This window comes from Odocoileus virginianus, chromosome 6, assembly GCF_023699985.2.
Source record: "Odocoileus virginianus isolate 20LAN1187 ecotype Illinois chromosome 6, Ovbor_1.2, whole genome shotgun sequence".
In the NCBI taxonomy this organism is placed as follows: Eukaryota; Metazoa; Chordata; class Mammalia; order Artiodactyla; family Cervidae; genus Odocoileus; species Odocoileus virginianus.
In genome coordinates this window covers 49,523,889-49,545,304 of record NC_069679.1, presented here as the reverse complement: position 1 = coordinate 49,545,304, position 21,416 = coordinate 49,523,889, and the positions used below count along the sequence as shown (strand labels likewise).

Genomic DNA, 21,416 nt, shown 5'->3' with positions numbered 1-21,416 from the left:
GTATAATTTACTGAGTCTTAATCACTAATTAGATTTGAAATTCTTGATTCTTCTTGTACAGAATGCTCAGTCCAGCAGAGACATCTCAGCTTTCTCTATGAGAGGTTGCCCCTACCCCTGGCAACTACCTACACTAATATGTAGTACCAGTTCATGCCCTTGAACCAAAAGTTGTGTGACTCTGATAAAGGCCAGATATTTGATATAAGACTAGCTTCCCTTCTCCACCCCCTCCAGCTACACAACGTCTTATGTGCTTGCATGCTAAGTCTGCTTCAGTCATGTCTGACTCTCTGGGACCCTATGCATGGACGGTAGCCTGCCAGGCTCCTCTGGCCATAGGATTCTCTAGGCAAGAACACTAGAGTGGGTTGTCAAGCTCTCCTCCAGGGGATCTTCCCTACCCAGGGATCTGAACCCATGTCATTCAGGTCTCCTGCATTGGTAGGTGGGTTCTTTACCACTAGCGCCACCTGAGAAGCCCCATGATGACTTATCCAAACCTAAAACTCCACCGGATAATGCGCAGCCCCTTTTAGAAAGCAGAGAATATGCCCCTTGCAGAAGGAGTGCAGAGAGGGAAACAGACTTACCCTCACATAGTAGTTCATGCCCAGCCCCAACAGGTGCTGCAGAAAGTGTCTGTCCTGTCTGTTCCGGGGGGCTGGTTCCCCAGGGCCGGGAAGTGGGCAGGCGTCAGGAGTTAAAGAGGTCGCCCTGTGCCCCAGGGGGTCCCGCTGAGGTGGAGGTGCTGGCACGGCCCTATTGAGACTGGTTTCAGGGGCAGCCGGGCTGCTGGGAGCCGGGTCCTGGCTTTCCTGGAGCTTGAGTCGAGGTACCTCTTTGGTACCCAAACAAAAGTTTTTCAGACTCAGCAAGGTGGCTGGGTTGGCCAGCTTTACGCTGGCCAAGCGAGGGATCAAGGTGCACAATGGGGTGGGGCTCTCCTGGGACGCCAAGGCAGCATCTTCAGCGGGCAGGTGAGGTGCCAGGGCGGGGTAAGGAGGCTGCGGCGAGCCCTTGCTCCCGGTCGAGCCTCCCGGGCCGCCTTCGTCCAAGGACGTGATGGACTCATTCCGAAAGCGGCTGTACTTGGCCCTGTGCAGCATCCCGGGGTGCCCGAAGAGTCCTACATATAGCACGAGTCCTGCCAGGCTGTCCTCACCGCCCTCTCGCATAGCCTTGGCAGTGCTGAACCAGGATACTGTTGCATAAATCGCCTCGCCGTCTGCTAGATGAACGGAACGGAAAACAAATGCCTCAATGCCCCGTGCAACTTGCGGCAGCCACCTCTCCAACTCCGCTCTCGCGCTCGCCTGCCTCGGCTCCGGGTCCTCGAGGGTAACAGCCCAGGGGAAAACGCCTAACCAGCTGATTTCGGTCCCGTCTGTGGCCCAGCGGCAGCACCCGATGTTCTCGCCGGGGATTCCTTGCTGGGAAAGCTTGGACCCAGCCTCGCGGCGGCGAGGCTCGCTCACCTCCTACTCTTGGGCACGGAACCGGGCGGAGAACCAGCCAGCCGGTCCCGCCGCGTCGCAGGCGGTGCGGGAGCCTTGCAGAAATATTTAGCGCCCCCCACCCCCATCCTCCCTTCTGCACACAGGAACTTTCAAACCTGCTCCCTCCGGTTCCCACAGGGCGGGGCAATGTCTGGCCTATTAACCCTTTATTTGTTCCAGCGATTGTTCATTTAAAAAAAAAGGAAATGTCTATATGAGCCAAAGGCCCTTCTGCCTGAGTTCGTTTCTCCTGATGGCTGCCCTCTCTGGGAAGATCTTGTCTTGCATCCCATCTGGGCCTCAAGCCAGCAGTACTAGTGACAGGCACTCCTCCGCATTATTTCTCTGACTTGTGGTCTTTCCGTGTTCCTCAGATCCCCTCCCAGCCTGCCCACCCTGGCTCGGAGCTTCCCTCCCTCCCCGACTCCTCTCAGAGCCTTCAGAAGCCTCTCTGCAACAGAAGGCTGAAATGTGCAGGATGATACGCAGCGTGTTGAAATTTTTATGAATGAACTTTGCTGAATGAATTTCTCTCTGTGTGTGCAAGCTAATAAATCTGTGAATGAAGCTGAGAATAGCTGTAATTGACTGATGGTCTCAGGGGTGCTTGGTTTTTATCCAATCAAAGGGCAGCTTGATGACTCATGCACCATAAATATACTAAACTAGTAGCCAGGAGAAATAAAGCTGGAGGAAGAGAAGGGAGAGATTTTATTCTGTGATAACAATGAAGGGGTTAAAGGGTAAAGCAATCTTTAGTATAAGTCATCAGTAAGCTGGGCAGCAGGTTAAAATGTCCATTTTCTTTTTTGCTGAGATGGCTGGGAAAGCCAAGCAGAAGAACTAAAAATTAGATCCATTGTTCCACAGATATTAGAACATATAGTACACAACTCCTGTGGGAAGCCCATGATGCATTCTTCTTAGAAACATAGTTCTTTTTTATTGATTGCTGATTCCATCTCCCTCTGGTACAACTTCCTGTACCTATCAAATACATTCTGAAGACATGATGACAACTGCAAGAGACTTAGCACACACCAATCCAGGAAAGGAGCTGAGAAAGGGAAATGCAGGTTCTTTCTGGAATGGAGAAGAGGAAAGTGCTGAAACACAGAGGATGTGGAAAGCACGTAGCAGAAGAGAGAAGAAAATCTCAGCTTAAAGTTACATTTCTTGGTGGGCCAAGGCTCTTGCATCTGAAATTGCTCGTTAATTCAAAAATTAAAACAAATCGGCTGCCCCTGGAGTCAGGGACACCACCTTCGCTGTTTTACTGCCCACAAGACTGCATTAGGCTCATGTGTGTTTATGACTCTGGTGGCCTAAAGTCCCTTGAGATTCAAACACAATTAAATGGTTACTCCTGACCAGCTAAAAATGCATCCTTGCTGACTTCCTGCTCCCCTCCCCCTGGCTCGCCCCAGAAATTCTGCACCTTTTCACATCCTGTCTGCCAAACCTGTTAGAATGGTTTTTCCTTGGGAAGGCCTTTTTGCATCTTCATAAATTTTCCCATCAATGTTCAGTGACCTCCTCTCTCTGCCATCAGACCTCCTCCTGACAAAACTGAGGGGAGTGACTCCACAGTTGGACTCCACATCCTTGGGGCTGAGGAGACAGGCTCTGAGCAAAATCGTAAAAGCAGACTTCCTTTTTCTTTCCACCTCACCTCTTTCCTCCCACGGGTCCCTCCTAGCTGTTACAGATCCCATGCTGTGCTGCCTTGAGAAAGTTACTTTACCTCTCTGTGCCTGAATTCCCTCATCTGTTAGGAACAGCTGCCTAATGGAGATGCTATACGGGCTCACGAGATAATCCCTGTAGGGCACTTGGCCCCATGCGCCACACACTGCCTGCCTCACCAGGTATATGACTGGCAGTGTAAAGAAAGGCCATTTGAACCTGGGTTGCCTGCCCCTGAAGCTGGTATACTTACTCCCTACAGAGTAGAGTCTACTCCATCCTAGGCAGCTAAAAAGAAAAATTAGCACAAAGTAGGCGAAGTTGGGGCTTCCCTGGAAGCTCAGCTGATTAAGAATTTGCCTGCAATGCAGGAGACCCGGGTCTGATTCCTGGCTCGGGAAGATCCCCTGGAAGGGGGAGAGGCTGCCCACTCCAGCATTCCTGTGCTTCTCTGCTGACTCAGACAGTAAAGAATCCACCTGCAGTGTGGGAGACCTGGTTCAATCCCTGGGTTGGAGGGCATGGCAACTCACGCTGGTGTTCTTGCCTGAGAATCCCCGTGGACAGAGGAGCCTGACGGGCTACAGCCCATAGGGTCACAAAGAGTGACCTTAGCTGCTGAGCAGCTAAGCACAGCACAGGAGAAGTTGAAGAAGCCAGCACAGTTCAAAGAAACTATGTCCTAACATTCACATGGGCCTGGACAATAGGAGGAACAATAGGAGCCCACCAGGCTGATGTGAATCTTTGCTGAGGTCTTCATGCCTAGGTTTGATCCCTGGGGTCAATACCTGGGTTCAATCCCTGGGTTGGGAAGATCCCCTGGAGAAGGGAAAGGCTACCCTCTCTAGTATTCTGGCCTGGAGAACTCCATGGACTGTATAGTCCATGGGGTCTCACAGAGTTGGACATGACTGAGCGATTTTCACTCCATTCCTTGAGGACGGGGTACCCCAGGAGAGCCTGCTCACCTAGGCAGGCACTGTTCTGGCTGGGGGGCTCAGACCAGTCCCTGTCCTTCGGGAATGAGTCCCAGAGAGGGTGAGGAGGGAGGGGCACTGCGTGGGACCAGGTACGGTAGGAAAACAGCCATGGCCTCTGTGGTCGGCTTCTCTGCCCCTGAGGACCCTGGAAATCTTGGCTTTCATAGTCATCTCTGCCTGGGCCTTTCATGAGGGTGAAGGAAACCAGATCTGCAGCTGGGGAGTGGGGAACGGCCTTAGAGGCTCAGCCAGCCCAGCCAGGCAGCTTTCGGCCCAAAGGCAGAAGCTGAAAAACTGCCCCAACAACCTCAGAGCAGGTTCATTAACTGAGTAGATCTCCATTCCAGGTGGGTGGGTGGGCAAAGCAGATAACTTCCTTTTTCCCAGGATGGATGTCAGAACATCCTCTTCGATTAGTAACAATGAAAATAATATTAACGAGACCAAAGAATTACGGAACAGAAGACAGTTTACCTTCCTTCACATTCAATCATTGCAACTGTTGAAGACCAGCACTGTTTTCATCACCGCCTTACAGATGTGGAATATAGGATCAGAGCAAGTTCAGTGACTTGGCCAAGGTCCCCTGACTGTTGAGCAATGATGCCAGGATCCCGCCAGCAGCTCTGCCTGGCTGCACAGCCTGTGCTGCGGCCACTGTACTCCGCTGCCTCCCGGGGCGCCAGTGAGCTCAAGCCTAGATCCCAGGCCTGTCATCTCTGTGCTGCAGAAGACACAGTCAAGGTTCGAATTTATAGCAAGCTGCTCTGACCTATGGGCTTGTACAGGCCCTGCAGTGGGCTCCAGTAGAACCAAGTGCTGACTCGTGACAGCCGCATGCCTTCCCCTGCTGTGACGGCAGCCAGTGTGTGCAACACCCTAACTCAGGCCTGGCGCTCACTGTCGTGTTTGCTCCCCTCTCCTCTTCGCAGAGCATATCTGTAAAATTCACACAAAATACCTCACAGGACTGCCAGGAGTGAAAATATGAATAATAGACGAGAAAACGATGATTGCCATTAAACCATCAGAGTCCATTAACCCCTCTCATCACCACCCTTGGAAAGCAAGGTTCTGCTTAGACCACTGTGGATGCCGTCTCTGCTTTGAGACACACGCAACTCACCCCTTCCAAGGGTGCCTTGCTGTGAATCAAAATGTCACCTTAAGGAAGAGCCTGCCCAGGCTGGGTTCCTTGTGTATAACAGGCAGTTTCAAGAAGTGCTGGGTCAGGGTGGGCCATGATAGAATTAGCCAGATCCTGCTAGGCTTTCTTAGAGGAGTGAGGGAGAAGGGGACCTGGGCAAAAATGCCTGCCCAACTTTGGAAGAGAACCCAGCGTGGGAGCTGGGGTAGAGGAAGGACATGCTAGAGAGTAGAGGAAGGTGGAAATCGAACAAGACAGAAATAACTGTTGGAGATCCTGGACCAGTTGCTACCTTGGCATGAAGTGCAGCAGGTGGCATCAGAGTACTAAGACTCTTACTCCAGCCACAGATACCATCTCTATCACAAAGCAGATGGACTCCCGAAGAGCTGTCTTTGGGCAATACCTACTTCTGAAGAATTTTCACTAAGGATGAGTCCAACAGCCAATCAGTGAGGAATGAAAACATTGGTGAGGCTCTGCTTTAGAAAAAAAAATTTCCACAAGACAATATTTATATTCAAAGTTCTTGGCAGAGACCAATGCTATTTCAAAGATGAGGAAGTGAGGTAGTGAAAAAGGCTTGGGTTTCCAACAATCAGAGCCTAGCTTCAAAAAAATGGAGGCAGAGTTTCCCCTAGAGTTGTCATTAACTCTGAGAACAGCATCTCCTTTTTGCCTGCTGAACCCAATATTTCCAGTTTTCCCATGGTCTTCAACCTGGGTAGGTAAACGGCTCTCTAATGGTTGCCGTTGGCCCTCACTGACTCTCCTGGAATCAGGACCACCTAGAAACAGGAAAATGGATATCCTCCTATCTGTTGAAAATGGGATAATATACATGAAAGCGCCATGTAGAGTTAGACATCATGTAGACAAAAAGTAGATGAGTTACTTAGGGTCAGGTTCACTTGCAAATAACCCAAAAATCCTAAATAAGAGAAGCTTGAATAAAATAATTTATTTCCCTGGAGGTAGGAAGTCCAAGGACAGTGTCAGCTCTCAGCCATCCTTAAAGTATATCTCTTTTCCTCATAGTTTAAACTGGCAGATAGAGCTCCAGCTATTTCACCTCTACTCCAGGCAGTGAAATGGATGAAAGGACAAAGAAGGCCCATTCTCTTTAAAGAAAGGTCCTGGAAGCCCAATACAATGTTTCCACTTACATCACATTAAGCAGAACTGAGTCACATGGTTGTAAGTAGCTGTAAGAGAAAATGAAGTCTTCTTTATCTGAGAATGAAGAAGTCTTTTGTCTGGGTACATGGCTGCTACACATAAAATCAAAGTCTGTTACTGGGGAAGGAGAAGATAATAGATATTGTGATAGAAAATAGTTTCTCTGCTATAGTAATATTTTCAAAAGAATTTCTACCTCAGTTCAGTTGCTAAGTTGTGTCTGACTCTTTGCAACCCCATGGAATGCAGCACGCCAGGCTTCCCTGTCCATCACCAACTCCCGGAGCTTACACAAACTCATGTCCATCGAGTCAGTGATGCCATCCAACCATCTCATTCTCTGTCATCCCTTTCTCCTCCCGCCTTCAATCTTTCCCAGCATCAGAGTCTTTTCCAATGAGTCCGTTCTTTGCATCAAGTGGCCGAAATACTGGAGTTTCAGCTTCAGCATCAGTCCTTCCAATGAATATTCAGGACTGATTTCCTTTGGGATGGACTGGTTGGATCTCCTTGCAGTCCAAGAGACTTTCAAGAGTCTTCTCCAACACCACAGTTCAAAAGCATCAATTCTTCTGCACTCAGCTTTCTTTATAGTCCAACTCTCATACCCATACAAGACTACTGGAAAAACCATAGCTTTGACTAGACGGACCTTTGTTGGCAAAGTAAGGCCTCTGCTTTTTAATATGCTGCCTAGGTTGGTCATAACTTTTCTTCCAAGGAGCAAGCACCTTTTAATTTCATGGCTGCAGTCACCATCTGCAGTGATTTTGGAGCCCAGAAAAATAAAGTCTCTCACTGTTCCATAGTTTCCCCATCTATTTGCCATGAAGTGAGGGGACCAGATGCCATGATCTTAGTTTTCTGAATGCTGAATTTTAAGCCAACTTTTTCGCTCTCCTCTTTCATTTTCATCAAGAGGCTCTTTAGTTCTTCTTCACTTTCTGCCATAAGGGTGGTGTCATCTGCATATCTGAGGTTATTGATATTTCTCCCAGCAATTTTGATTCCAGCTTGTGCTTCATCCAGCCCGGCATTTTGTATGATGTACTCTGCATGTAAGTTAAATAAGCAAGGTGACAATATATAGCCTTGACATACTCCTTTCCCAATTTCGAACCAGTCTGTTGTTCTATGTGCAATTTTAACTGGTGTTTCTTGACCTGCATACACATTTCTCAGGAGGCAGGTCAGGTGGTCTGGTATTCCCATCTTTTCCAGAATTTTCCATGGTTTGCTGTGATCCACACAGTCAAAGGCTTTGGCATAGTCAATAAAGCAGAAACAGATGTTTTTCTGGAATTGTCTTGCTTTTTTGATGATCCATTGGATGTTGGCAATTTGATCTCTGGTTCCTCTGCCTTTTCTAAATCCAGCTTGAACATCTGGAAGATCACGGTTCATGTACTGTTGGAGCCTGGCTTGGAGAATTTTGAGCATTATTTTACTAGCGTGTGAGATGAGTGAAATTGTGCAGTAGTTTGAGTGGTCTTTAGCATTGCTTTTCTTTGGGATTGGAATGAAAACTGACCTTTTCTAGCCCTGTGGCCACTGCTGACTTTTCCAAATTTGCTGACATATTAAGTGCAACACTTTCACAGCATCATCTTTTAGGACTTGAAATAGCTCAACTGGAATTCCATCACCTCCACTAGCTTTGTTCATAGTGATGCTTCCTAAGACCCACTTGACTTTGCATTCCCGGATGTCTGGCTCTAGGTGAGTAATCACACCATCATGATTATCTGGGCTGTGAAGATCATTTTTGTATAGTTCTTCTGTGTACTCTTGCCACCTCTTCTTAATATCTTCTGCTTCTTTTAGGTCCATACCATTTCTGTCCTTTATTGAGCCCATCTTTGCATGAAATGTTCCCTTGGTGTCTAATTTTCTTGAAGAGATCTCTAGTCTTTCCCATTCTACTATTTTCCTCCATTTTTTGCATTGATTACTGAGGAAGGCTTTCTTATCTGTCCTTGCTATTCTTTGGAACTCTGCATTCAAATGGGTGTAGAGTCAAGGGATTCAATCTGATAGAGTGCCTGAAGAACTATGACCAGAGGTTTGTGACATTGTACAAGAGGCAGTGATCAAGACCATTCCCAAGTAAAAGAAATGCAGAAAGGTAAAATGACTGTCTGAGGAGGCATTACAAATAGCTGAGAAAAAAAGAGAAGCTAAAGGCAAAGGAGAAAAGGAAAGATATAGCCATTTGAAATTCTACCTAGATGTAATTTAAAGCTACCATAGAATTAAAATGTCTTTGGTCAATGTGGCCTATTTTCCCCTTTTTCTGCATGAATGTGTACCATGTTGCACATATGTGCACTCACACAAAGTTTTAAAATGACTCATTTAAAAACAGGTGCTTTCAGAATAGAAACTTGCCTGTACGTAGCCAAAGGGACTGGTGGAGTCTCTAGGCCTCTGAAAGGCGGCCAGGTGCTTCCAGGGCCAGCAGCAGGCAGTAACAGGAGACGTACCCAGATGGCGGTATAACTGGTTAATTGGGGTCAGGGATATCTTACAAGGAGTGAGTGAGTATTGGCCAGGTGGTCAGTCATCAGGAGGTGTCTGACCCAGGAGCAGGATACCAATTCAAATTGTGGATTGGCAAAAGAGAGCCAAAGACATGGTCCTAGACCAACTGAAATTTTGGCATTATAAGTTGGCTAATCTGAACTTCATTCCAATCCTATTTTCCTTTGCCCATCTCCACTAGGAAAAACTAAATACTCATTTTCTCAGGCTTCCTTGCAATGGCAGGGGGTGAGAGCATGTGACACAATTCTGGTCTGTCAGATGTAATGAAAGTTTTATGGGGGCTTCTGAGGAAACATCTGATTTCCTAATACAAGGGGCCGAGAGAACTGGAGCCTCCCCTCTGTTTTCCCACATCTTCCTGTCTTGAATGTGGATGCACTGTCTGGAGCTATGGCAGCCATTTTGCAATCATGAAGGAAAGATCAGCCAAGTTATCAAGCCCATGGACTTGACATCACTGCATTATTGAATCACTGTAACAAGAACAGTAATCATCTCTAAATATGTCATTATGTGAGAAAAATAAACCTTTACTGGTTTAAGCAACTCAAGCAGCTCTTGGTTAGTTGGTACCTGTTACTTACAGCCCAAAGCACTGACACAAATACAGTGGCAAGAACAAGGATACACAATAAACAGAGCCTCTAGGTCATTATGATATGACTATGGTGTCTGGTGAAGAAAGTCTGAATGTAGTCATACCAAACTGGGTTCAAATAGGGATGCTGACAATATGGTAGGCAGACTAAAGACCCCCAAAGATATCTACTTCCTAATATAGGAAACATGATAAAAGAAACTTTGCAAATGTAAAAGGTGGTCTAATGACCAGATTTCAGTACCTGCAGGAGCTATGTTTCCCCTACACCACCAAGCAACTCTTGGCAACACCAGCTAGGTATCCTACAATTCAACTCAATTCTGACACTATCTATCCAGATATAGCATTAGATTCCATAGGTTATGGGCTCAGTCCTCACAAGACTGCCATTCACTTCAGATGGCAATCCCAAGCCTAAGTTGCTACCTGTGCTTCTGACTGATCAGCTAAAGACTGGGGGTCCCAACAACTTCCTTCTTGGGTTTGATTAATTTGTTAGAGAAGCTCAAAGAACTCAAAGAAACATTTTACTTACTAGATAACTGGTTAATTACGAAAGGACGTAACTCAGGAACAACCATATTGAAGAGATATATAGGGCAAGGTGTGGGAAAGGGCATGGAGCTTCCATACTGTCTTTGAGTGCACCGCTCTCAAAATCTCCAGGTGTTCGCCAGTCTGGAAGCTCTCAGAACCCCATTCTTTTGGGTTCTTATGGCGGCTTCTTTACATAGACATGCTTGATTACATCATTGGTCACTGGCAATCTGTTCAACTTCCAGACCTCCCCTCCTCCCCGGAGGTTGAGGACTGGAACTTAAAGTTCCAAACCTCTACCGCTTTAATGAGGTGCTTTCCAAAAGTCACCACATCAATATGACAAAAGACAGCTCTGCTGCTCTTATCACTTAGGAAATTCTACAGGATTTATTTATTTTTGACTACGTGGCACAGCATGTGGGATTTTGGCTCCCTTACCAGGGATTGAACTTGCATCCTCTGCATTGGAGGTGTGGCATCCTAACCACTGGATAGCCAGGGAAGGCCCATGAAATTCTATAAGTTTTAGACCAAATATATATATCCTACTCTAAGTCACAACATCACAGAATATGATTAAGATTACAGATCATGAGATGGGGGAATTATCTGGGTGGGCCCAATCTAAGCGCATGAGGCTTTCAAAGCAAAGAACCCTTCCCAGCTATGGTAAGAGCTGGGAAATTTAAGACAGAAAAAGAAGGAGAGATTTGAAGCATGAGACGGACTCTACCTGATGTTACTGGCTTTTAAGAAGAAGGCTGGCCGTGAGTCAAGGAAGCTAGGAAGGGCCCTCAGTTGACAACCAACAATGAAATAGGAATATTAGAATTAACAGCTGCAAAGAACTGGATTCTAACAACCCAAATAAGCAAAAACAAAAAGCAAAACTGAATGCTTTCCCAAAGCCTCCAGAGAGGAACGCAGCCCTGCCAACACTTTGATTTCAGCCTGGTGAGACCTATGGCAGATCTCTACTCTAATGAGTAGACTAGTATGATAGCAAATTTCTGTTGTTTAAGCTAAGTTGGTGGTCATTTGTTGTAGCAGCAGTAGAAAACTAATACAGATTTTGATACCAGGAGTGGAGTGCTACTGTAGCAAACACAAAATATGGAGTGGATTTCAGACTGGGTAGCAGGCAATGGCTGGAAGAATCATTATAAAAGTCTAGATTTCTTTGAGTGAACTACTATTAGAAATATGGGCAAGTTACTTCACCTCTCTGAGCTCCAGGTTCTCTTTATCTGTATAAGGAAGATAAGGTCTATCACATACACTGCATTACTGTAAGGTCTCAATGGGTGTGTGACAAGCAGCAGGCTATCATTGTGAGATGGGGCTTCCCAAGTGGCTCGATGGTAAAGACCCAGCATGCCAATGCAGGAGATATGGGTTCGATCCCCTGGGTCAGGAAAATTCCCTGGAGGAGGAAATGGCAACCCACTCTAGTATTCTTGCCTGGAGAATCCCACAGACAGAGGAGCCTGGCAGGCTACAGTCCATAGGGTTGCAAAGGGCTGGACGGACACATATTATTATCAGAACAGAGGTCCAAGGTAGAAGCTGTACTAAACAATAGCAAGGCTGAGTAGATATTGAGCCCATACGTTCTGATCTAGAACATCTTAAAATTTTCCCTAAATTATGCCCCCCCCCAAAGTCCTCATCTTTTAAAGATACATATGGAAGTATTTCCCCTTTGTGGATCTCTGCCTTGTCGTGGCAAAGGGGCTTGTGTAACTCAATGAAACTATGAGCGATGCCATGTAGGGCCACACAAGAAGGACGGGTCATAGTGGAGAGTTCTGACAAAACGTAATCCTGGGGTAAGACTAGAGATCTCTTCAAGAAAATTGGAAATACCAAAGGAACATTTCATTCAAAGATGGTCACAATAAAGGACAAAAACAGTAAGACCTAATAGAAGCAGAAGAGATCAACAAGAGATGAAAAGAATACACAGAACAACTGTACAAAACAGACCTTAATGACCCAGATAACCACGATGGTGTGGTCACTCACCCAGAGACAGACATTCTGGAGTGTGAAGTCAAGTGGGCTTTAGGAAGCACTGCTGCCAATAAAGCTAGAGGAGGTGATGGAATTCCAGTTGAGCTATTTCAAATCTTAAAAGATGATGTTATTAAAGTGTTGCACTCAATATGTCAGCAAATTTGGAAAACTCAGCAGTGGCCACAGGACTGGAAAAGCTCAATCCTCAGTACCAATTCCCAAGAAAGGCAGTACTAAAGAATGTTCAAACTACTGGACAATCGCTCTCATCTCCCGTGCGAGTAAAGTTATGCTCAAAATCCTCCAAGCTAGGCTTCTGTATTATGTGAACTGAGAGCTTCCAGATGTTCAAACTGGGTTTAGAAAAGGCAGAGGAACCAGGGATCAAATTCCCAAAATTTGCTGGATCATAGAGAAAGCAAGGGAATTCCAGAAAAACATCTACCTCTGTTTCATAAACTACATTAAAGCCTTTAACTGTGTGGAAAACTCTTTTAGAGATGGGGATGCTGCTGCTGCTGCTGCTAAGTCGCTTCAGTCGTGTCCGACTCTGTGCAACCCCATGGACGGCAGCCCACCAGGCCCCCCCCGTCCCTGGGATTCTCCAGGCAGGAACACTGGAGTGGGTTGCCATTTCCTTCTCCAATGCATCCATTTGATTTTATACTCAACTTTCCATTCACCTGTATTCACCTACAGGTCAAACCATGGTCATCTCTCATTGAGACTCTCCCTCCACACATCCAATATAGTCTTACCAAATTATCTTTCTAGTTCAAAAATATGATCGTATCAGTTCCTGGATTTAAACCTTTAATGACTCGTGATATATATGATAAAACCTAGTTCCTCAGCATGGCTAGCCCTAACTAAATTTTCAACCTCTTCTCCGGTCATTATTCCTTGTAAGTTCTGTTTCTAGGATGACATTCTCCTGGCCGATGCCTAAGGAGAAAGGAACTATGTGAAAAAATGAAGGTATTCTGGTGCAACTGTCCTAACAAGTTTAGCTCATCTTCCCTTCCTGTCACGTAACCTCTCCCTCAGCCTCCTCAGACCCTCCAAATTTGTTCTCATTCACACTGAGGGAAATAATTGATAATATTTTCAAGTGGTATTGGTGGTAACTGCCTTTAAATAAATTTTATGTGGTTTGTTAAACTAAATAAAACTGAGGAATGGAACTAACTGTATGGTAAGTTTGTTTCAAATGGGGATTGGAAGAACAGGAGTTTGTATAGTCTAGTGGGAAAGGTGTAATGAACTAAGTCTGCCAAGTTAGGCAAAAAACTTGTTAATGTTCTACAGGACCATAAAACCATAACCTTTGGGGTTATCTTTTCTACTGGACAAAAATTATTTGCCTCTATTCTAGGCAACGCCTACAAGTTAACATGTAACTTGAGTCTGAGCCCTTAATTAATAGTAAAAAGCCAAGTCACACAGCTACATTCCCTCGATTATTGAATAATTCTTGGTTAAGACTGTTAAACAAGGCGTCTCTATAATTTTAAAAGGATATACTGTTCACTTTTTTTTTACTCTATTCCCAAGTTTTTAATGATATGTTTTTCAAACACATCAATGTAAGTAAGCAAACTTGAAGGACTTCAGGCATCAGTTAGTAGATGTATACAGGTAGTTTAGAAGTCTAATATGTGTTCCTATCCTTGAAACCAACTGTATGGATAGTTTTGCTGGTAAAGCAAATAATGAAATTAGGGAGGAATTTCTCTGAAAGGCTAAGGACAGTATTAACCATCCAATGAGCTACTTTTGGATCGAAGATAAAATTTGATCCACTGAGTTTACTCTGGTGACCCAAGTCTAACCAAGGCTTTGAAAAAGCAAATCAGGCCTATTTTCTGTCAACTATTTCCTGGAATAACCACAAAGGCAGCCTGGTTACACAGACACAATCTGCAACAGGAGAAAATTGCTGTTTCTGGATCAAAAAGACTTGAATTTGAGTCTTCATTCAACCACTTATGAGCAGATAATCTCTGAAACTCAGTTTTCTCACTTGCAAGTAATTGATCATATGCATCAAACACAACGGAAAAATGGTTCCCAAATGTTGGTTCCTAAGCCTGTGTTTGTGAAAAAGCTTTTGCAGTTTATAAAGAAATAGTAATAATATTAAATGTATATAGATGGAGAGGTGCATCTTATATAGTAAGGATTTTATGAAGTCAAATTTAAATGCTGGGTTTATTTATTTATTTATTCGAGCTTGTTCTATTTTGTGTGTGTGGTAAAATGTCTTTTCTATTCTGAAGTAATGATGATAAAAAAAATGGTAGATTTTAAATGGTTTTACATGGCAAAATAAAAGTTGGCAACTCTGTCCATTTCCAAATGATTTTTGATGGTGCTCTGGGAACCACTATAAAATTATATGAATTTACTTTGTGAACTAAAAATAACTAAAACTATGTGTACAAAGAGAGCTCTTATTGCTGTTGTCTCTGAAAGCACCATTTTTGTATGGTGGTGAAAATATTATCCAGCTGGTGCTACACTGTGAAGAACCCACACTAAAGCAGTGCCTCTCCTGGGTGTCTAACTGGGACCAGGTCTCTCACAAAGAAAGAACTTGGGGCTCATGGCCAGCATAGGGCCCCTGGATTAGACCCTGGCCTTCTCTTGAAGAAGAGGAATTTCATCTTCCAGGGCTGGGGTGTGAGAGGGAGTGGGGAGGGGGCAAGAAGTGAATGGCATGTTAGGACTCTATTCTTCAGTGGCTAAGAAACTCCCTGTCTGAAGAGTCTGTGATGAAAGGGACTAATCTAGATTGCTGCAGAAAAGTGGGGACAGTGAAGGGAAAGAGGGCCTGGTGCTCATATTTGGGAACCTGGATAGGACTGGTAGAGCTCTAAATGGCCAGGACAAGAGATGAAGCTGGGTTAGCATAGGAGATGGAGCAGCCCAGGACTCCTGTTACAATAAATGTTGCTGGAAAGGGAGCCATGTCAGCCTCTTGAGCTGACCATACATGTTTTAAATCCATTTTCTCACCTTACATAGAAGTACTTCATTGAAAAAAATAAAAACAAGCCAGAGATGAAAATCAAATTCATTCATATAATAATTCAGATGCAATCTTGCTAATACTGTAATATATAACCTCAGGGTAGTTTCCCTACTCACATTTTTTCAAAAATATCATAATATTGTGCATACAATTTCCTACCGCTTTTTTTCCCCCATTTAACAAGAACCCTACATTTTTCCATGTCACTAAATGTACAATGTTATTTTAACTGCTGTGTGGTACCATTATGCAACAGGCTTCCCACGTGGTGGTAAAACAATATGCCTGCTAATGAAGGAGCTGAAGGAGACAGGAGTTTGATCCCTGGGTGGGGAAAATCCCCTGGAAAGGAAATGGCAACCCACTCCAGTACTCTTGCCGGGGATAATCCCATGGACAGAGAAGCCTGGCGGGCTACCGTCCATGGGGTGGCAACGAGTTCCGCTGGCCTGAACACACATGCACACCATTATGCAAATGTGCCATAATTTAACAAACAGAGGTGGTGGTATTTGAGTGTCTATACACACACACACACACACACACACACCCATAAGGCAGTGATAGCCCTTATAGCTAAAGCCTTCCATACAAAATGCTACTTGCAGACTCTAGGCAATGGGTATTGTGTATCCACTGTATTATTCAGCTTCTCTGCACGTTTGGAAATTTTTAGTAATAGAGTGAAAGAAATTTAAGATCACAGAGAGAATGAGTTGGGTCAATGAGGATGTCTGTTTACAAGTTCTGGAAAGAGAGCTGAATGATCAGCTTCCCAGATGAACTCTGGCACGGGGCGGGGCTCCTCCCAGGCCGGTTCCGCGGGTGGTGCCGGGGGGCTGTGCGCCTCTCCCGGGAAACCCGGGGCGAGGAGCGCCCTGTGCGCGCTTTCGCACGGCCTCCCTGAAAAAGAGCAGCGGAGCGCCAGGCTGCCAGGCGCGCAGCATCAAAGCTGCAGGCGCCCAGAGAAGAAAAGGGCCAGTGTGCATTCCCAAAACTCAAAAGCCCCTCTCCAGGCACAGCGGCCCACGGAGGAGGGGGAGAGGGAGCTGAAAGTGCGCTTGAACAGTGTGGGCAGTCAGGCCGTGGGCGCCCCGTCGGGACAAAAGGGCCTCAGTGCTGGAGAGGAGGCCGCCCCGGGGCCTGGTGGCAGCATAAAGGGAAGCTGTGTCCCCACGGCACTCAAGTTCACCTTTGTCTTCTGAGTCCAAGTCAAAGGAAGGTTACAGAAGGAGCCTCCAGGCTCTCCTCCCTCCTCGGGGATCTGGTGATAGGAATGGCCAAGCTCTTTCTCCAAGATGCTGGAAATTCAGATGAAAACAGCAATGTGCTTGCCTGCTAGCTGGGGGATCAGTCAGTATTTGTGTCAATAGCTGCATCCTCTGACCAGGGCCAAGGAAGAAGAGGAAGGCCAGTGTGAATTACTGGAACCAGTGACTCTGAAGGGGCCCACAGACATGTTACAGAGCAGTAAGAATTTGCCTGTGTTGGGGTGGGGAGAGCAGAAGTAGGTGGCGAACAGATTTCTTTTCACCAGACCCTAGCCAGCTGTCAGCAGTATAGACGCTGCTATTGCTTCTTCCCAAAAGAGAGCGGACACCCCTGTGCTCTGGCCTGATAGCTGCCAGCTGTTGATCAACAGCGGAAGGTCAATGGCCAGAGGTTAAAGGCTACGTGCTTCCACCTGACCTTTGCTGTATTTCGCCTGGAACTAGCACAAGTTCAGCTGTCTTGCTCCAGGTCTCTGTTGGCACTTAAGGGGGAAAAAAAGGCTTTTGGACAAATTCCTGAGAGATTTCAGGGGGTTGAAGCAGAGTGAGGAGTAAGTATAACATAGAGCAATTCACAAACTCCTCCAGCCTCCAACACACACACACACACTCACACACTCTCTTCTCTCTATATATATATCTATCTATCTCTGGTTGTACCTCAATTTTGTAATTTTACCTTTTGCTTTGGAGAGGTGAGATAATTAAAAACAACAGCAAAATATTGAATAAATGAGCTGACACACAAACTATAAATCTCAGACCTGAGTTTCATTCTTAGCCTAGCTGCTCACTTACTGTTACAATTAAAAGAGAAAGCCTATGCAAATGTACCTAGCATGGTAGTCAACTTTCAAATAAAGGTTTTTTTTCTTTATTTGTTTTTTAAGATCTGAGTATTCCTAATATTGTTCCAATATGAATTTGAGGCTGCTTACACAAATATAAACTTACTATACTATATTTTACTACATAAAATAATAAATGAATACTTTTAAGTCCTGCTCTTCATAATGCTGAGTTCTTTCAGTCTTTTAAAAAATATGTTCATCCATTAACTTGTGAAATAAATACACTGAAGAACCAAGTGAAGAGAACAAACAAGGAGATCAAGGTAACAGCAGGGGTGATAGTATTAATATATAAAATGTTTGACAGAGGGGCAAGTAAACTTTCTAGAAACAGGCTGTCAATTTAATCCCTAGTTTCCAAGCAGCCCAGGCAAAGGGGGAAACATGATCATTTTCACGATTCCTGGTATTCACTGATGAAAACAAACCTGCTTCTCAGGATCACAAGCTATTTCTCTAGAAATTTCTCTTGAAAGTTTTTGTGAAAATTAACACTGCCCTTCTGTGAACATCAGCAATGCTCTTTAAGAGTTTCACAGGGATGCTTTTTGTAAAGCTCCTCAAAGATGGCCTAATGTCCATGGGTAAATCAGTGAGGGCACTCCTCCAAGCAGTTCACTTCAACCACACCTTCCCCTCCACCTCCACTATCAACTACAACAGCACTGTGCATTTGAGTAGCACTTTCCAACTGGTGCATCTTGTTCAAGTACACTCATTCATTTACCCTAGCACTCCTGAAACTTGATCGAGGCCCTCTGCTAGAAGACAGCAGAGCCAAGCCTCCAGATCATAGGTTTCTACATCTGTACATATGGTTCTACCAACACTGAATAAGTCATGGGCAACTGTAAGAGAATCAGAGAAGAAAAGAGATCTAGTGTCTTACAAAGAAAATACCTACTGGGCCAAGAAAAGCTTTTTCTGATAAGAAACAGAATAATGGAGGACAGTTGAGTTAGTCTAATCTGAAGGATTTGAGTTTAGAAGGTGAGGAAAAAAGAGACAAAAGAGTTTACACAGTAATGGGGAAAATGCTAGGAGATTACTTATGTAAATCACATAAACTCCAAGCCTTAAGGTGAAGGGGGAAGGTAGAGAGTTAGGTCCTGGGAGCTGTATTAGAGTGCTCAGTGCTCAGACTGCCGTAACAAAATACCACAGACTGGTGGCTTAAACACCAGACTCATAGTTCTGGAGCCTATAAGCCCAAAATCAAGGTGCTGGCCGGGTTGATAACCGGCGAGAGATCTCTTCCTGACTTTCAGATAGCTGTCTTCTTACTGTGTCCTGATGTGGCATTTCTTTTGTGCATGTGTGGAGACAGAGCATGGTGGTATTTCATCTTCTTATAAGGATACCTATCCAATCAAATTGGGGCTTCCCAGGTGGCGCTAGTGGTAAAGAACCCACCTGCCAATGCAGGAGACATAAAAGACTTGTGTTCGATCCCTGGATCAGGAAGATCCCCTAGAGAAGGGCACAGCAACCCACTCCAGTATTCTTGCCTGGAGAATCCCATGGACAGAGGATCCTGGCAGGCTGCAGTACATAGGGTCGAAAAAGGTGGGACATGACTGAAGTGACTTAGTGACTGAAGTGTATCCCATCAGGTTAGGACTCTACCCTTAGGTTCACATTAAACTTTATTATCCCTTTAAAGTCCTAACTCCAAATATAGCCACACCGGGGGTTAGGGCTTTACTATACGAGTATGGGGGAAACACAATTGAGCCCAAAAGAGGTGCCAAAACCTAGGTAAGGGAAGTGTCCCTAGAACACAGTAGAAGATTTCAGATATGCCAATGAGAATCTTCTTCCCTCAGGCCTAGTAGGCTGTGGGACACAAAGCCAGTCTAAGCTGGTAAAGAATGTAGCACCAAGAGGCTCTCTGGTACAGGGCAGAGTCTGTGCAGGGCCTCATAGGGTATCAACATGCAGCATCACAGCATGTTGCCACGAGAACTCTACAGATCAGCTCCCTGACTTGGCCACATATAAGCTCTGTGACCTTGGGCAAGACACTTAAATGTTCACAGCCTGATTGTCCTTTTTGCTCAAACTAGACTGATAATACCTTCCCAGTCTACTGTAGAAGGTAGAAAACAGAAGAAGAGTGAGGAGTGAGCAGTGGTGAAGAGCCATTCCCAGCCTCCCCACACCCACATACCCCAACTGTGCACAAACATTACAAGCATGTTTGAAATAAATATAAATGATGGGTATAAAAGTGCTGAGTAGGACTTTTATACCCATGGTGGTCCAGTAGTTGGGAATTTTCCTGCTAATGCAGGGGCACGGGTTCCATCCCTGATTGGGAATACTCAGCATGCCATGAGGCAACTAAGCACTGTAACTACTGAAGCCTTCGCTCTAGAGCCCATGCTCCACAACCACAGTGAGAAGCCTGTGCACTGCAATTAGAGTACCCCACTCACTGCAACTAGAGAAAGCCCATGCACAGCAACAAAGACCCAGTACAGCCAAAATTAAATTTTAAAGTACTACATAAACTAAAAGGTGTCATATAAATGATTAAATGATAGCATTAACAACAGTGATGACAGCAACAGAAACTAGACTCTGATATTTTGCCAACTCAGCACCCCCCTGGGCCACCTTCATGTGAGCCACGCTGGTTCTGCTCACAGCTGGCACTTATCACAGCAGTGGCCCAGGGAGCCCCTTGAAAGGACTCCCTTGGCTTGCCTCGCCCTCCTTTAATAAGATGCCCAATTACTCCCATCTCTGCTCCTCGTCTCTGTCTCTCCCCCTCTTCCCTCCAATCTCCACTTGAAACTTAGATGTTCGGGAGGCAAGAGCAGGGGTAGATGGAATCCCAATTTTCCTGAGCTGGGTGGGTCCCAGGTCTGGCACATGTTCGTCTATCACAGCTGTGAGCGGCCATGGGTACACCTCAAATTTGGCGCTTGGTCCCTCATGCAGGAGCTGTCACCTCATTCCTGCTTCAGTCCCAAGCCACAGCAGGACCCAGTGCACGGCTGGAGAGCAAGGAGCGATGCCATCCAGGAAATGCCCTCGGTCCCTGATGTCCTAGTCTTAGTGACTTTCTTATTTGGGGATCCCAGTGGTATGAGGAGGATGAGAGTGAAGTTGCCATTTCTGCCTCTGCCTTGGTTTCCTTCTATGAGCAGGGGTTAAGGCCATGCTCACAGGGAGGCTGTGAGCATCAAGTGTGAGGATGCAGGTGAAATGCCAGCAACAGGGCCCGGCAGGTGGGAGTCCCAGTGGAGGCGTTGAAGTCGTGGTTCTCATTTCATCGTAATGCTGCCTTCTCCCCTTGCTACCTTGGCACCTATTGTGGTAGATATTTCTATTATGGCATTTATTCATATGTAGAATTAGATACTATAACTATTAAAATCACTATTGAATGTCCATGATGTGCCAGACACTGTTTTAAATGCATTATTTTACTTAATCCTTCCAACTCTATTACTTCTGTTTTGTAGACAAAAAAGCTCAGGGAAAGATAACTTGTTTAAAATGGGATTTGAACCCCAGAATTCTGAATCTAGAGGAGTCTACGCTCTTATCCTTTATGTTGATTGAGTGCTTCCATTCATTCTGCTATATAATTTGTTTGCTTATTAGATCTCCTTTCCCCTATTTTAAATAATAAGGATTTCAAGGGCCAACATCTTACCTTACTCCTCCTTCCTCCTGCACCAGCACAGGATCTGCACAAAGTAGGCACATAGGAAACAGCCATCATTTATCGAGCACATGTATTATGTTCTGAACACGTTACAGATGCAGCCTCACTATGTGTTATTATATACATTTGTCAGATGAAAACATGGAAGCTCATGGAAACCTTACGTAACATGAACGTGATCAGTGCCACTTCTGCCCTAGATCCGCCTGAATCCAGAGCGTGTTCATGTAACTCCTCCCAGCCATATGAGCCTAACTGATGCTTGTGGAAGGCAGTGCACATGCAGAAGTGGAAAACACATTTAGCGAATAAAAGCAGTCCTTCATTTATGTTTACACACACTATGTATTTACATACCCATATACATTGCTGGCATGTGCCCAGTT

General features: G+C 45.3%; 1 protein-coding gene across 3 annotated transcripts in view; it reads right to left on the bottom strand.

The window, feature by feature from the left end:
• SHC4 (SHC adaptor protein 4) overlaps positions 1–1,862 on the bottom strand; it is a 121,100-nt gene extending 119,238 nt beyond the window's left edge. The window contains exon 1 of one of the 3 annotated variants that reach the window (XM_070469316.1): positions 594–1,862. In XM_070469316.1, coding sequence (XP_070325417.1) covers positions 594–1,178 — 585 coding nt within the window. In that variant the 5' untranslated portion in view covers positions 1,179–1,862. The remainder of the gene's footprint in view (positions 1–593) is intronic. The other 2 variants (XM_070469315.1, XM_070469317.1) reach the window with 2 other exon arrangements.
• Positions 1,863–21,416: the final 19,554 nt, after the last annotated feature.